The sequence below is a fragment of the Mus musculus genome, chromosome 11, assembly GCF_000001635.26.
Source record: "Mus musculus strain C57BL/6J chromosome 11, GRCm38.p6 C57BL/6J".
Lineage (NCBI taxonomy): Eukaryota > Metazoa > Chordata > Mammalia > Rodentia > Muridae > Mus > Mus musculus.
In genome coordinates this window covers 5,050,001-5,065,829 of record NC_000077.6, presented here as the reverse complement: position 1 = coordinate 5,065,829, position 15,829 = coordinate 5,050,001, and the positions used below count along the sequence as shown (strand labels likewise).

The window sequence follows — 15,829 nt, the reverse complement described above, 5'->3', positions numbered from 1 at the left end:
GATCTGAGTTAAAATTAAGTCCACACACCCCCACAAGATTTCCAGTCTCTCTCCAGCATCTCACTCCTCTCTCGGGCGACAGTAGGGGGCAGGATTCCCTAGATCTTCCAGGTTCCTCCTAAGGCGTGTAGTTGCCCCTGCCACACCCCCTCTTTTAACCTAACCCGCAGCCACCTTCCGATCCCTGAGCCTCATCGTCCTTGTACCTTAAGCTATCCCTGGGCCGTCCTGCAGGAAGAGCACCCAGTTATCTGACTTGCAGAGGTCCACCCGGGACGGAGGTGACTCTGCAGTCCCCGGCCCCTATCGCTTCCGGGGAGGCCACTGTCACGGGGGAAGGACAGCTGAAAGGATCTGAACCCCGCCTAGGAAGACCCAGACCCGGAGTTAAAGGGGGGGTGAGGTGGGGGTGATGCCTTAGGGCCTAAGGCCCGAGAAAGGCACGGCCCCTTTAAGAGCGCAGCTCCGCCCCTTCCTGGCCGGATCCAAATTCCAGGGGGGCGGGGCAGAGCGGACGCCTGGAAGCAGCGATCTCGGGCGACGCCTGTGTGCGGCGGCGCGGCCCGGCTCCGGCCCCGCCGGGGCGATGCTCCCCGGGGCGGCGGGGTGAGCCAGGTGAGCGCGGGGACCCCCAGGAGCCCTAGCCAGAGTGCCTGGAGGTGGGCCGGGCGGTGCGGGCTCTCTGCTTCCCAGGGCTGTGTGACCCTGACTGGGCACTCACCCTCTCTGGACCAGGCCTCGAGCACTGCGGAGGCTCGCGGGGGCCGTTCGGAGTCCCGGCCTTTCAGGCACCAGCTCGGGCGGCTTTTCGCAGCAGGAATCCGGCCTGCCTGGGTGACCCGATTCCTCCACCCACTGCTCTGCGACCTTCGGCGAATGCCTGCCCTTACTGCGCCTCAGTTTCCTCATCTGTAGAATGGAGACGCGGTCGCCGCTCAGCCTGTGGCGCGGCCCTTAGCGGAGAGGAGAAGGGAAAGGCGGGACTTCGTGCAGGTTATGGGCTGAGCAATGGAAACAGTCTCTCCGTGGTTCTGGGCGAGGCTCCTCTCCTGTCCCTCCCTACCCACATGTCTTCATGTTTTTAAATGGCATTTCTTCCTCGTGGGTGCCAACTTGTCCCCAGCCACCCTCTCCCGACCAGCCAGACAGCAAACATAAACACTACAATGGTGTAAATGTTACTGAGTCCCTTAAAGCAGGTCATGGCACCGTGAGAACAATGTGGTGCTACGTTTGCTTGTTCACAGCTTGCTCTTAAACTTAGCGTCTCCCCTGAGTGGCGGGCTGGTAGAGGTGGACCATTCTGAACCCTTTCGAGTCTTCACAGCAATCCTGACCTATGTCCCCACAGTGACTCCACTGGCTCTGGGCATGGCGAACCCAGTGGCGGGCATCGCAGGCTCTGCCGCCAAGAGTGTGCGACCCTTCCGATCCAGTGAGGCCTATGTGGAAGCCATGAAGGAAGACCTGGCCGATTGGCTCAATGCTTTGTACAGTCTAGGTCTCCCCGGCAGTGGCGATGGCTTCCTCACGGGGCTGGCCACAGGCACAACCCTGTGCCAACATGCCAACGCTGTCACCGAGGCTGCCCGGGCTCTGGCTGCTGCCCGTCCAACCCGAGGTGTGGCCTTCCAGGCACACAGTGTGGCGCCTGGCTCCTTCATGGCCCGAGACAACGTGGCCTCTTTCATCGGCTGGTGCCGGGCTGAGCTGGGCGTGCCTGAAGTGCTCATGTTTGAGACAGAGGACCTGGTGCTACGCAAGAACGAGAAGAGTGTGGTGCTCTGCCTGCTGGAGGTCGCCCGGCGTGGGGCGCGCCTTGGCCTGCTTGCCCCGAGGCTGGTACAGTTCGAGCAGGAGATCGAGCGGGAGCTTCGAGCTACCCCTCAGGTTTCCAGCGTCCCTGCTGCTGAAGAGGATGTCACTGAAATTGCCACTGTACCAGGGGTTCCCACCCGCACACCCCGCATGACGCCCAATGACCTTCGAAACCTTGATGAGCTGGTGAGTCTTCTGATATCCACATTGGGTGTCCCATCCCGTCCCGTCCCGTCCCCCCCCCCCCATCAGGGGACCAGATGGCAGAGCTAATACCTACCCCAACCCTAAGCCTCCAGGGGCCCATTCTCAGCAGCCTTCCCCACTAAGAGTACATATGGTGACTGCCAAGTGTGTACCTGGCCACAAAGAAATAAGCTCAGAGAGGCAGAGGTGCTGAGTGAGGCCACACAGCTCAGGTGGGTCTGAGGCAGGAGATCAGCTTTTAGTATTAAATGAGCGGCAACTAAGTTGAGTGCTTTCCTTCATTTGGAGGACTGTGACTTGGGGGGTGCCAGGCAGATGCATTGGCAGCCTCAGACCTGGGGCTGAGTGGCCGCTACCCGGGCTTGAGGCTATATATGTAGGAAGCTCTTGGCAAGAAGCCTGGTACACAAGGAGGGTCTGGGAAGACACCAACCCTGGTGCCCTGATAGAGAGCCTGGCCCCGCTACCACTGCTCCTGGGAACAGGAGGTGCACTTGGGAGCACAGGAGGTACAGACCCCCAGCTCCCTCCGCCTTTCCCAAGACCGATGTGTCCCTGACACCCCCGCAACTGGGCCAAGAGTTTCTTTCTTATCAGGAGCTTAGGACTATGATGTGCCTGCCCAAGTCAGGCATCCGATGGTTGTGGGCAGAATGGTGGCCCGATCTCCACCCACTCACCCCCAGCCTCCACCCCCCCCAACCCAGCTCATTCCCTCTGGCACCGGGCTGCCGTGGGTAGGCCTCCCACATAGCCAGCCTGCCTCCATTGACAAGTATGCAGTAGTGTCCGACGTGGTACCCTCTGATTGCCATGCTCAGCTGGGAGCATGGCCCCCTGCACTCATCTTGAACCTTCCCGTCCAGACTGTGGACCTCACCAGTGTGAAGATGTTATGGGCTTAAGGCCTTTCAGAGTGTTTCTTCCAGGAGATAGGCCTTGGCTTCTCCTCTTCTTCGAGTTGGCTCTCAGAGCCCCCACTGTGATCAGGCAAAAGGTCCCGTGTAGGCTGGAATAGTTACTTCCTCCTGGCCCGCAGCTGCTTGTTAAACCCCAGGAGGGATTTGACCCCTGACCTTCAGCCCGCTCTTCTCTGCCTTCAGGTAAGGGAGATCCTAGGCAGGTGCACCTGCCCCGACCAGTTTCCCATGATCAAGGTCTCCGAGGGGAAGTACCGAGTGGGAGACTCCAGCTTGCTCATCTTCGTGAGGGTAAGTGGGGGGAGGAGAAGCCCAGGCCAGCACCTCAGGGGTGGCCTAGGAGGCCCGCAGTGACCTGCCCTTCGGCCCATAGGTGCTGAGGAGTCACGTGATGGTGCGAGTGGGGGGCGGCTGGGACACACTGGAGCACTACCTAGACAAGCATGACCCTTGTCGCTGCTCGTCTTCTAGTAAGTTCCTGGTGGGGGTGTGGGCCACAAGCAGAGAGGGGCCGGTTTCTAAGGTGTTGCCCCTCACTTGCTGTATCCATTCCCACAGCGCACCGTCTGCCCCAGCAGAGGACCGGGACTTTCTCCCCGCAGAGGGGATCACCCACTCCTAGCCCCCGCCCCGGTAGCCCAGTCCCTGGGAGTGAGCGCAGGAGCTCCCGGCCCGAAGTAACCCCCATCAGCCTGCGAGGCACAAAGGAGGGGCCTGAGACCCCGCTCAGGTGAGAGGTTGGAGGATCGATCACCTCCGGAGCTCCAAGGGCTGGTGGGGGTGGGGCGTCCGCCTGGGCGCGATGACTCACACCCTGGGAAAAGTTCCCGTGCGTGGGGGCGGTACCGGCTTTCCATCTCCATGGCAACCCAGACAAACCAACAACACAGCTGGGGCGGGCTCCGGGCGGTGGCTGATCCAACCCTGGCTTCGGAAGCCAAGGGCGGGAAGTCGCGGCCTCAGCCTGGACGCTCACTTGTGCCTGGAAGTCCCCTGGCAGAGCCCGAGCCTCACCAGCTCGCTCCACCCGCGCCAGTGATACACATCTCTCTCACACCCCACCTCAGGCCCCGCGATCAGCTGCCCCCCCTTCCCCGCTCCCGCCGCTACTCTGGGGACAGTGACTCCTCAGCCTCCTCTGCTCAGAGCGGCCCCATGGGTGCCCGCAGCGACGATTCAGCCACTGGCTCCCGGAGGGAGCGGCCCAGCCACCGGCCGACCTCCTGTCTTCCGGCCTCCCCGAGACGGCCGACCGCGCCTCGCAGCCAGTCTCGAGACCGGCTGGACCGGGGACGGCCCCGCGTGGCCCCAGGAGGCCGAGGCGCTCAGCTGTCGACCTCCAGCCCAGCAAGGCGCACCCGCAGCCAGAGCCGCGAGGAACAGGCGGTACTGATGGTGCGCAGGGACCGAGACGGCCAGCACTCGTGGGTGGCCCGGGGCAGGGGTGGCGGGGGATCAGGAGGTTCTGGGAGGAGTACCCCGCAGACTCCGCGTGCCCTCAGCCCTGCAGCACCCCGGCCTTCCAGGGGCCCCAGCCCCGGCCCAGAGCTGGCTGCCACACCTGCCAGCATCTTCCGCACGCCCCTGCAGCTTGACCCACAGCAGGAGCAGCAGCTGTTCAGGCGCCTGGAAGAGGAATTCTTAGCCAATGCCCGCGCCTTGGAGGCTGCTGCCAGCCATACCCCCATGGGATCTGCCCCTGACCCTCCAGCTCCGGACTCTGCTTACTGTTCATCCAGCTCCTCGTCTTCATCACTCAGTGTCCTGGGTGGCAAATGTGGCCAACCTGGGGAGTCAGGCCGCACAGCCAATGGGCTGCCTGGGCCCCGCAGCCAAGCTCTGTCCAGTTCTTCCGATGAGGGCAGCCCCTACCTTGCTGTAGGAGGGGCACTGGATGCAACCAGGAGCTCTTTGGCTGGCCCAGAACCCTCACTGACCTGGGCAAGGGGGCGGATGGACACACAACCAGACCGTAAACCCTCACGCATACCGACACCTCGGGGACCCCGCCGCCCATCGGGACCCATAGAACTCGGGGCTTGGCATGCCCAGCATTCGGTCACCCCAAGGACCGAGCCAGATTCTTCGATGTGATGGACCGGCTTAGCTACACCCACACCCCATTCCATTTTCTTTGTGGCCTTAACCTACCCTTTGCATCAGGGACCCCCCTTCCATCTCGAGCACCAGACCTCATGGGACCAGACCCCACGGGACTACATGGCACAATGGGACACCTGTTGTACATTCCGGTTTGGGGGATGAGCATTGCTATTTAATTACTAATATTATTGAATGCCTTAGAGGAGACCGGGCCAGCCCGGTGTCCAGAGGACCTGTGGTCCAGTAAGCAGAACCTCTGACAGTAAAGTCTTGCTCCAGCTCCTGTTTTTTGGGGACTGAGCCTTCATTATATGTTGGGATTCTAGAGTTAACTGCCTAGAAGCCAGACCTCAATGCTCTGAACCTGCATATACCAGAACAAGAAACCCTTAAATTGTGCATTTACAGTTTTTGCATTTGTTTTTATTACCTGGTTAGGCATGGCTTTAAAAGTGTCTCCAGTAGCCAGTCCAGCCGTGGAGAGGTAGAGGCAGGCGGGTCTATGTAGTTCAATATGAGTGCTAGAAGCTGTTCAAATGCCTCTGATCACATTCATAGTCAAGTCCTTTCCATCTGTGCTTATGACCCAATAAGGTCTCAGGTAAAACTGACCTGTCCAATGATTGGGAGTTAGCTGGGTCCAATCAAGATCAAAGAAAAGTCCGATGGCCAGGAGTCTGGGTGGGAGCCTGCTTTCAAGAGATTTCCCTGTCCAATCACATGAGGCTGCAGCGCGCTGGGTGCAGCGCCCCCTGCAGGCGGAGGGTCGGATGTGCAGGACGTGTGCGCACCAAAGCACAACGCAGAAGCTCTCGGAAGAGACGCAGCACGTGCCAATTGTATTTGGCTGAGCACTCGAGGTAGCCACAGCGCCAGCCCCTACGAACTAGAGTGGCCAGTGCACGGCGAGGTCCGAAGCGCAGCCGCTGACGGTCCCGCTTGTTGCCTACCACCAGGATGGGTGCCTCTGGTGCTCCCGCCGGCCTGGAGGCCCGATGGAGATGAGAGACGCAGTGCTGGAGACTCCATGGCCAGAGGAACCCACCCCATGTGTACAAATGAAGGCGAGTCCCCTGCTATGGCAGACACACACACACACCCCGGTGTGCTAAGTGTCTCATACAGCAAGAGACCTTCAAGTGGGCACAAAGTATGATCTAGAAGCACCCAGGCCATAACTACCCGCTCCCCTAGCAAGACCTCCACCTCCAGTCAAGCCCTCACCTGTTTTCTGCTATACGCTGCCTCAGGGCTTTAACATAATCGAAACTGTCGGGGCTGCAGATGTCGTAGACCAGCACAAAGGCGTCTGTGTCCTGCAAGCTCCAGTCTTTAGGGTCCGGCCACTCCTAGAGGGTAGAGGCTGGGGTTTACTCCAATTCAACCTCACTCCCCGTCACCTCCCAGCAATACTCCGGATGGGACGCGCCCTCCCACAGGCCAGACTTCCCAGCCGTGCTTGGATCTTGTCAGTCCTTAGCCCTCCTACTTCCTGGGCCACCCGTCAACCTACTATGCTCCTACTGCCTCAGAGCCTGGGATCTGCCGTCCACCGGCTGACAGATGGTAACTGACTGTCCTGGTGCAGCTGTACAGGTGAAGCCTCTGGCTTGTCTCTTGCTGCTCTTTCCCCCTTGCAATATTCTTACAGCTTCTTTCACCAAAACTTCATTTAGCCTCCCAGGTGCTGCTCAAATGCCAGCTTTGAAATGAATGCAGCGCCAAAGACTGGGAGTCTGAGGGTGCGGTGGCCCCCTCTAGAAAGGGTACTCCTGTGTCTGGTCCAGTCTGTCACAGCGGCGCGGCTCAGCTCAAGCTGTGCCACACACTGACCCAGACACCAGCCTAGGCAGGCAAAGAAGACAAGAAACAGCCACAGAGCCGGGCGTGGTGGCGCACGCCTTTAATCCCAGCACTTGAGAGGCAGAGGCAGGTGGATTTCTGAGTTCAAGGCCAGCCTGGTCTACAGAGAGAATTCCAGGACAGCCAGCACTGCACAGAGAAACCCTGTCTCGAAAAAAACAAAAACAAAAACAAAAGAGAGAGAGAGAGAGAGAGAGAGAGAGAGAGAGAGAGAGAGAGAGAGAGAGAGAGAGAGAGAGGAAACAGCCACAGGGCACCTACAGGTTAGCGCAGGAAGCTCGTATGCAAACTACCTAGACACACACACTTCAATCCCAGAACGGGCTCGGGCGCCCTGGATCAGTACACATGGGCACCAAGTGTACACACACCCCTGGCCCCCTCGAACCGCTACCTCAAGACTTCTGGGGCTTGAGCCGGGTCCAGCGACGTCACCATCGCGGATACTCAGGTCGTAGACCGCGCCGTCGAGCAGCACCGCGGGTCGGTAGAGGCAGGGACTGTCCGTGGGTCGGTGGCGCTCAGGATAGTCACCAAACAAGAATTGGCGGATGATGGCGGTCTTACCCACTCCCGGAGCACCCAGAACAGCCACCCGCAGGCTGCCGCCCATGGCTGGCCCGCGCTCCCGCGCCTGGCACCGGGGAGCTTCATGAGCCCGTTCTGCGCCTTGCTTGCCCGGCCCGGGATACCCGCATCGCGTCGCCTACAGCACCTCAGCCACAAGAGGCCAGGCCTGAGGATCGAGCGGGCGGACGCACCCGCAGCTCCGCAGGAAGAGTGCACCCGGTGCGGTGCAGACCCGCCCCCACCTTCAGCTCCGTCCCCTTCTCGCTCCGGCGCCGGGAGCCGCCGCCCCAGTCGGCCGCGCGGGCGAGCAAGCGAGCGGGGCCTCCCGGAGGCGGCGATGAGGTAACTGTCCGCCCCGCCCCTCCCGGGGAGGGTCGCGGCCCAGTGACTGCCAGGCGGGTCGCCTTGTTAAAGCCTGGTTCCCCAGGTGGCAGTCAGCTTCCCTCAACCGTTTCAAAACCGAAGCCGCTGGGCGCCACCTCCCTGTTCCTCCAACACCGCTGGCTGCAACCTGGCTGTTGACCAAGCCCAGGCTCTTAGAATCAGGCCACTTGGGGTCAGACCCAGTCCTGGTTGAATGACCTTGGGCCAATCGTCGCATTGGACTTTTTGTCTGCATCCCGGTTGTCCACCAAAGGCCGATGGCTTCAAAGCTTCCTCCTGTTTTGTGAGACCCTGGGCACCAACTCCTTTTCTGGGCTCTCCCCTGCATCATCTTCGAACCGCAGCCTCAACCTGGGTACTCGTGGTTTAAGGAGGAGGGAACTGAGACCCTGGAGAGGTATCTCAAAGTGAGAAGGACACTGGGACTCCGTCCCGGGCCTGCGGGCCACTTTTCATTACACCTACAAGGACAAACGACTAGAAGAACACTGTTTCAAAGGACCAGCCCAGAGGGGGTGGGGAGTGGAGACAGAAGGGTTTGAGCCCAGCACAGAAGTCTGCTCAGCAACTCAGCCCCCAGTCACTGCCCCAACAGGTTGGAGGCGAAGAAACAGATCCACGGGTCTGTCCCAGAGTCTGTCCCAGGGGTGCACCATGCCCTCTTCCCTGGACAAGTTCGGAAGCTCCTCTGAGGGTTCGGAAAGTCTGGGTTTGCCCAACCTCCGTCCGGCCCTCCAGTCTCCACACACTGGAGGAGTTCCCAGGCCTCTGCCCTCCACCCAGGTACTGTGAAATGCAGGCACCCGGCATTGAACAAGACTCACTCATTCAACGAATGCTTCAAGTCTAACAGGTGGCCAGAATGCTGAAATGGAGCCAAAAGGAAAAAGAACTGTCTCCTCTCCCTTAGGAGAGAAGGCTCTAGAAATACTTAGATCCAGGCCTCTAAAGGCATTGATAATATGTCTACCTGGCCAGGAATTAAGTGGAAGGAAGGGCAGGAGAAACTAGCCCGTCAAGGGGGAAGGAGGCACACCCTCCCGCGGGGAACAGGTGACAGCAGCTGGAAGGTATTCCTTAACACTAATGTCTAGTCCTCTTCCCCAGGTAGACTTAGGGCCTGGTCTGATTTCACCACCCCCACCCCCACCTCTCTTCCCCCTTTCAGCCACTAGGGATATTCTAGGTCTTTAAATTCAGAGTAGCGACAGCTGGCTTTCCCCCCTCCCCCCTCTTGCTGAGATTCCCCTAGAATGACTTCTGTTCCATTTACAGGTTTCCAGGCTTCTGGGGTTTGTGAGCTGCTTTTCGCTTCCAGAAACAGAAAGGAGTGGATAAACTCAGCCCCTTCCTCTCCTCACACAGCAGGACAAGGCAGACACCGCCTGGCTGGTCTCGCTGGGGCTGCCTGTGCCTAGGCCCGGCTCCAGAGTTCTCTTTCTTAGCAGAGCGGCCACGCCGGGGCTTTCTTGGGAGTTGCAAGAGGATTGTGGGTGAGGAAGCTCTGGGCCCCAGCGAGACTTCAAAGCTTTTGAACAGTCTCATTTAGTATGCCTGGCTGACCTCAAAGTTTTAATCCTCCTGCACCAGTCCTTCGAGTACCTGAATTACATATGTGCAGCAGTATGCCTAACTCCCGTGCTGTGGAAGACGCCATCCCTGGAACAGAGTTACCAACAGCAGATCCCACTTATCCAGGCTGGTGTGGTCGCGCCCTGAGCTGGGCCATCTGCCCCTCTGGGCTCCGTGGGATGCAGTGCGTCTGCCTTAGGGTCCATCAGGCCATTCCTGCCCCTCGGCCTTTGAGGAAAACCCAAAGAAGCAGAAAGAGGAAGCGGGAGTCTGGGCTGCTTGACAGTGGCAGGTTGGGGGAGCGTTAAAGGATGGAGGGAGGCCCAGAGAAGGGTTTGAGGACACTGTCATGTCACCTAAGCTAAACCCTGAGAAACGAGGACGTTTCAGATGGCTTCAGAGGCTGGGTGGCAGCTGAACAGGTTCCTGGCTGGGGAGCAGGCTCCTCCTGCCCTTGCCTCTCAGGCAGCAATCTGAAGGTCACTCTCCATCTTCATAAAGTGACATATTTCAGATCTACCCTGCTGACCTGCACCAACATAGCTTCTTCCTGGCTAGCCTGGCAGTCTTTCCCTGGGGCTCAGCGCTGTACCAGCTCCAGGGGCTTTTTGCCAGGGTTCTCCGAGGATACATGCTGGCTTACCTGTTATCATGACACCAGTTGTCCCAGCACTTACTCACCTCCCTGAGGTCTAGATGGGAGTCCTCTACTGCTCAGACACCTGGCATGAGGTTGTCCTCATTACAACCACATCCCTGGTGGCCAGTCAGCTTCCTGAAGGGAAAATGGGATTTCACGGACATCAGGCACTGAGGTGAGGCCGAGCCCTCCTCCCAGAGCTATGCCATCTATGCAAACTGCTTACGCTCTCAGAGCCTTGGTTTCCACCAAAAGGGACAATAAACAGGCTGATGGGGGCAGCAGGGACTCCAGAGGATGAAGGACTGCAGAGCAAGGCCCTGTCGCAAAATAGACATATAAGATAACGAGTTATTAAATAATAGTCTGGACCTCACAGGGTTGTTGTGGGACTCAATGGGATAACACAAAGAGGAAACCTTTGAGGCTGGGGAAAGAAAATCTGTACAGAGAAAAGAATTCCATTTTATATGTAAATGTGGAGGCAAGATGGTGGCCATGCATGTAGACAGTAAGCAGGCACATGTTCTCGCTCTGTCAGCTGTGAGGACCAGAGACACCCTGAATAGTAACAGGCACGCTCAGATCTAGGTCTCGGTAAGGGACTCTGTGTTCAATGATAGGAACCAGGCTCTTTGAGAAATGGCCAGCTGTAAGGTCAGGACAGGACAAACACAACTCAGAATGCCTAGGCAGCCAGGACAAAAGGGAAATGGCAAAACAAATAAATTAGCACAAGGATGTCGGGTCAGAAGGACTGGTAGGTAGGACAGGAAAGTGCTCCTGCTGGCTGGAGCCGGTCCAGCCTCAGCACTGAGACATGGTAGCAGGAGACTTGCTCAGGTCCTAGGGCCCTGTAAGCCAAGTACAGTGGCGCCTGTAACCCCCACACAGCAGGCTGAGGCGAGGCGACCATGAGGCGACCATGAGGCGAGTACAGTGGCGCCTGTAACCCCCACACAGCAGGCTGAGGCGAGGCGACCATGAGGCGAGTACAGTGGCGCCTGTAACCCCCACACAGCAGGCTGAGGCGAGGCGACCATGAGGCGACCATGAGGCGAGTACAGTGGCGCCTGTAACCCCCACACAGCAGGCTGAGGCGAGGCGACCATGAGTTTGAGGGCTGTTTAGACTGTGGTGAGACCTTGTCTGCAAAGTAAAAAAACAAGGGCTGCCAGGAAGATGTCAGTCAGTAAAGTGCACGCTCTACCCCCCCCCCCACATACACACATACACACACACACACACACGCGCGCGCGCGCGAACATGTATGTACATAACATACACACAATCAAAGCTAGCACAAAAACGGATCCCAAGTCCAAACTGATAAGAAACGATGGGTGCACGGTCCACAGCACTTGCCTAGCAAGGGCCTCGCTGTGGCCCTAGGGCTGGAGAGAGAAAGGAAGACCCAGAAGGAAGCTGGGCGTGGTGGTGACTCAGGCCTTGACCCTAGCACTGGGGAGGCAGAAGAAAGAGTAATTCCAGTTCCGGCCCAGCCTGGCTCTGCTCAGAGAGGAGAGAGAAGGGACCCAGGAAAGCAGGAGAATTAGGGCAGGCACAAGGTTCCTGGTTAATCCCCAGTGTGGAAGAAATGAATAAAGGAATTTTTTTGTTTATTTGTTTGTTTGTTTTTTGTTTTTGTTTTTTGTTCAAGACAGGGTTTCTCGGTGTAGCCCCAGCTGTCCTGGAACTCACTCTGTAGACCAGGCTGGCCTCGAACCCAGAAATCCACCTGCCTCTGCCTCCCAAGTGCTGGGATTAAAGGCGTGCGCCACCACTGCCCGGCAATGAATTTTATTTATGTATTATTTTGTTGGTTTATTTCAGCCCAAGTGTCATCCAGCCCTGACACTAAAACTCATGACCCTCTAGTCTCAGCCTCCTGAAGCTGGAATTAAATGCACGTGACCGCATGTCTAAGGAGCATTTCTTTCTCGCCTTCTGAGACATTCTCATTATATAACCTTGCCTGGCCTGGGACTCACTATGTAGACCAGGCTAGCCTTGAACTTGTGGAATCATCTTGCCCCTGCATCCTGGGATAACCAGCATGTGTCACTGCATCTGGCCTTTACCAAGCACATTCAGACTTGTTTGTTTACTTACTTATTTATGTGTATATGTTGTGTGAGTACTGTATAGATACCCGTGTTTGCTTGGGTGAGCTTCCTACATATGTGTGCGGTGAAGTCATCCAGAGGCAATGTTGGCTATCCCCCTCTACCACTTTCTAAGTGATTCTTTTAAAACTATTTTTATTATTTTTAATTTTTAAAAAATTATGTGGGGCCGGGCATGGTGGCACATGCCTTTAATCCCAGCACTCGGTAGGCAGAGGCAGGTGGATTTCTGAGTTCGAGGCCAGCCTGGTCTACAGAGTGAGTTCCAGGACAGCCAGGGCTACACAGAGAAACCCTGTCTCAAAAAACAAACACACAAACAAAATACAAAATTATGTGTGCAACCAAACATGGTGGACGCCCCTTTAGTCCTAGCTCCTGGGAGGCAGAGGAAGGTCTATCTCTGTGAGTTCCAGGTCAGCCTGGTCTACAGAGTGAGACCCTGCCCAAAAATCAAAACTCTGTGTGTGTGTGTGTGTGTGTGTGTGTGTGTTTGGGTGGTGTTGGGAATCACTCCCGGCCTTGCACAGACTAGGTAAGGTCCTTACCACTGAGCCCCCTTGGTGTTAACTGGGATCTTTATAAGGGAGCCAAGGCTCCAAATGATAGAAACAAACACTTTCCCCCCAAACATTAACTAATTCTGAACTTTATGTGAGACATAGAGATATAGAGGGTGTTATTTTTGCGTATGTGTGGTGTTTTATTTTGGTTTTGTTTTGTTTTTGTTTTTGTTTTTTTGGACAGGGTTTCTCTGTGTAGCCCTGGCTGGAATTCACTCTGTAGACCAGGCTGGTCTGGAACTCAAAGATCTGCCTGGCTCCGCCTCCTGAAGGCTGGGATTGAGGCAGAAGATACGTGGTGAAGTTCCCTGGTGCCGGCTGGAAAGACATTTGAGTGTATGCAGAAGTTCACACAGGATGAAAGCGCATGTCAGATCTGTGGGGAAGGGTGGATACTCAGTATGTGGAATCCAGGCTCTGGGGAGCCATGAGGGGGAGGGAAAATTGGATTCCTACTTCATTCCTACACATGGCCAGATGGAGCAGGAGTGAAATGCAAAGGTTCTCAGCACAGAAGTACTAGAAAGAGATACAAGAGAGTTACATAAAAAACGCAGAGATGGCTGAGAGTGCTGGCTGCTCTGGCAGAGGGTGGGGACAGTCCAGCACACACCTGGCAGCTCCTAAGCATCTGGAATTCCAGTTCCAGCAAATCCAACGCCTTTTTCTGGCCTCCCTGAGCACGCGCAGCACACATGCACACAAATAAGGAAGAAAGAGCTGGGCGTGGTGGTGCACGCCTTTAACCCCAGCACTTGGGAGACAGAGGCAGGAGGATTTCTGAGTTCCAGGCCAGCCTGGTCTAAAGAGTGAGTTCCAGGACAGCCAGGGCTACACAGAGAACCCTGTTTCAAATCAAAAAAAAAAAAAAAAAAAAAAAGACATGGAAGAGGAAAGAAGTTACAAAATGAAGAGAAGTGAAGACAAATGAATAGAAAGTAACCAACAACCACCTAAAAGAAATAGGTAAAAAGTATAAAAATAGTTCCAGAGAAGAGCAGTTGCCCAGAAATACTGGAATATAGGCCCATTTAAGATCCACTACTGAAGCCAGGCGTGGTAGCGCAGGCCTTTAATCCCAGCACAGAGCCAGAGGCAGGCGGATCGAAAAACAAAAACAAAAAACCACCAAGATCCACTTAGGGAGGCTGGAGATGCGGAGGCGCAGGGGTTAAGAGCACTTGCTGCTTTTGCAGAGGGTCCAATTTCAGCTCCCAGCACCCACACAGTGCCGCACAACTGTCTGTAACTCCAGTTCCCAGGAACCCAGCATATGCTTCAGGCCTCCACAGTACCCACATGGTACACATGCAAGCAAAACGCTTGTTCACAGGAAGTAAAATGAGTACGTTTAAAACTGGTTCTAAACACGGTATTGCAGGTTGTGGTAGCATGTACCTGGAGTCTTAGTACTTGGCAGGTGGAGGCAGGAGGATCAGAAGTTCGTTACTTTGATGCTATATGGAGACCCTGTCTCTCTGATGGGGTAGGGGAGGTGCTGGTGCTCAGGTCAAAGGTAAAGGTAGGAGCAAGCTCCAAGCCTGAAGACTGAGTCCACCCCTGTGTGTGGCTGACAGCACACAAACGTAATGAAAAAATTAATTTAAATAATTTAAGTAATTAAATGAAAACACAGCAAGATGGCATTCTTCACCTGCCAGTTTGGAATCCGCTGTGGTAGGAAGTGGAAAGTCTTGCAGGCCAGCAATTCCTATGTTCGGGGTTTTGTCTGTCCGTGGTGCTCACTACAGATGTGGCAATTTAACTGGATCTGGAATCAGCTGAGAGGCAAACCTCTGGGCACAGCTGTGAGTGTTCCCTTGACTAAACTGACTGAATGGAGGAGGCCTACCCTAAATGTGGGCGGCACCTCCCAGCAGCCCGAGCTATGAAGAAGCGGGGATGGGAGCTTTTGCATTGTGCCTGCTCACTTTGTCTCTAGCTGGTAAGTACGGGGCAGCTGCCCTTTGCCACCATCAGAACCCATTCTCCTCGACTTTCTAATGTGGACTGAAGACTAGCCAGTAACTCTCCAGGAATCTAGGCCTTTAGCACCACTTTGGGCTGCTCAACATTAGTTTATGTGTATGGGTGCTTCGTCTGTGCACTACATTAGTGCCTGGTGACCACACAGGTCAGAAGAGGGCACCAGGTCCCCGGAACCTATCCTCACAGATAGTTGTAAGCTATCTGTGGGTGCTGGAGATCAAACCCGGGCCCTCTTCAGGAACAGCCAGTGCTCTTAGCTGAGCCACCTCTCCAGCCCTTACATCCTTTTTTTAACACTACTTTTTACTTCTTATTAAATTTGATTTTATGTGCACTGGTGTTTCATCTGCATTCATGTCTGTGTGAAGGTGTCAAGTTCCCTGGACCTGGAGTTACAGACAGTTGTGAGCTGCCATGTAGATGCAGGAATTGAACCTAGGTCCTCTGGAAGAACAGCCAGTGCTCTTAACCATTGGGTCATCTCTCCAGCCCCATCCCTAAATCCCTGGCTGTCCTGGAACTCACTATGTAGACCAAGCTGGCCTTGAACTCCCAATTGTTGGGACTAAGGCATATGCCATCACGCCTGGCTCTAAATCCTTTTAGTATGTATTAATTCTATCAAGTGTTTCTCTAGAAAGCCCTAATGTAGCTGTACTGGTGATACTGGTGCTACCTGGAGTACTATGCTGTCCATCTGAAGAAGGCACTGGAACGCCTCTGTAATGTATCAGTGATGGGAATATGGGTTTAGTATGGTGTGGAATAGTGCATTTCCTTTGTTGTGCAGGACTGTCCACAGGGGGAGATCAGCTGTGCCCTTGGGAAAGAATCAACCCAGCTGGGCTGTCTCCATCTCTTCCGGAGGGAATGGCGGTCAGGACACCAGCGCTGAGTGTCCGGCTGCTCTCGATCACTACTTGTTTGCAACGCCTTAATTGCGCGTGACGAGCTAGCGTGTATAGGTGGGGGAGCATCGGGGGATGCGGCCATCCCTGAGATTGTGGGAAAGCAAAGACCTCCAGTGTGGCTTTGTGCAGAGGAGCACGCCACCCTGTAGGGAATCCATCACCT

General features: G+C 55.9%; 2 protein-coding genes across 8 annotated transcripts; one reads left to right on the top strand and one right to left on the bottom strand.

Moving 5' to 3' along the window:
* The first annotated feature begins 481 nt into the window (after window positions 1-481).
* Gas2l1 (growth arrest-specific 2 like 1) lies at window positions 482-11,699 on the top strand. Of its 6 annotated transcripts, none has more exons than NM_030228.3 (7): window positions 503-615; window positions 736-993; window positions 1,352-2,004; window positions 3,129-3,236; window positions 3,319-3,415; window positions 3,504-3,675; window positions 9,141-11,699. In NM_030228.3, the coding sequence occupies exons 3-7, from the start codon at window positions 1,372-1,374 to the stop codon at window positions 9,163-9,165; spliced, it is 1,035 nt and encodes a 344-aa protein (NP_084504.2). In that variant the 5' UTR covers window positions 503-615; window positions 736-993; window positions 1,352-1,371; the 3' UTR covers window positions 9,166-11,699. The 6 variants fall into 6 exon arrangements, with proteins under 6 accessions (XP_030102297.1, XP_017170339.1, NP_084504.2 ...); NM_144560.3 differs by lacking the exon at window positions 9,141-11,699 and adding an exon at window positions 4,013-5,455; XM_030246437.1 differs by lacking the exons at window positions 3,319-3,415; window positions 9,141-11,699 and adding an exon at window positions 4,013-5,453 and having other exon boundaries at window positions 482-615.
* On the bottom strand, window positions 5,445-7,702 carry Rasl10a (RAS-like, family 10, member A). 2 transcript variants are annotated; one of them, NM_001363179.1, is made up of 3 exons: window positions 7,306-7,702; window positions 6,273-6,397; window positions 5,445-6,124 (listed from the first exon to the last, which is right to left on the bottom strand). In NM_001363179.1, the coding sequence occupies exons 1-3, from the start codon at window positions 7,522-7,524 to the stop codon at window positions 5,995-5,997; spliced, it is 474 nt and encodes a 157-aa protein (NP_001350108.1). In that variant the 5' UTR covers window positions 7,525-7,702; the 3' UTR covers window positions 5,445-5,994. The 2 variants fall into 2 exon arrangements, with proteins under 2 accessions (NP_001350108.1, NP_660251.1); NM_145216.4 differs by having other exon boundaries at window positions 5,445-6,032.
* Window positions 11,700-15,829: the final 4,130 nt, after the last annotated feature.

Excerpts from the sequence above, each read along its gene's own strand:
- Gas2l1 (NM_001190408.1), top strand. The coding sequence starts at position 1,372 with ATGGCGAACCCAGTGGCGGGCATCGCAGGCTCTGCCGCCAAGAGTGTG. Across the intron at positions 2,005-3,128 it reads TTCGAAACCTTGATGAGCTG|GTAAGGGAGATCCTAGGCAG; the intron begins GTGAGTCTTCTG and ends CTCTGCCTTCAG. Across the intron at positions 3,416-3,503 it reads TTGTCGCTGCTCGTCTTCTA|CGCACCGTCTGCCCCAGCAG; the intron begins GTAAGTTCCTGG and ends CCATTCCCACAG.
- Rasl10a (NM_145216.4), bottom strand. The coding sequence starts at position 7,524 with ATGGGCGGCAGCCTGCGGGTGGCTGTTCTGGGTGCTCCGGGAGTGGGT. Across the intron at positions 6,398-7,305 it reads CAAGCCCCAGAAGTCTTGAG|GAGTGGCCGGACCCTAAAGA; the intron begins GTAGCGGTTCGA and ends TCTACCCTCTAG. Across the intron at positions 6,033-6,272 it reads CAGCGTATAGCAGAAAACAG|GCCGGCGGGAGCACCAGAGG; the intron begins GTGAGGGCTTGA and ends TCGGGCCTCCAG.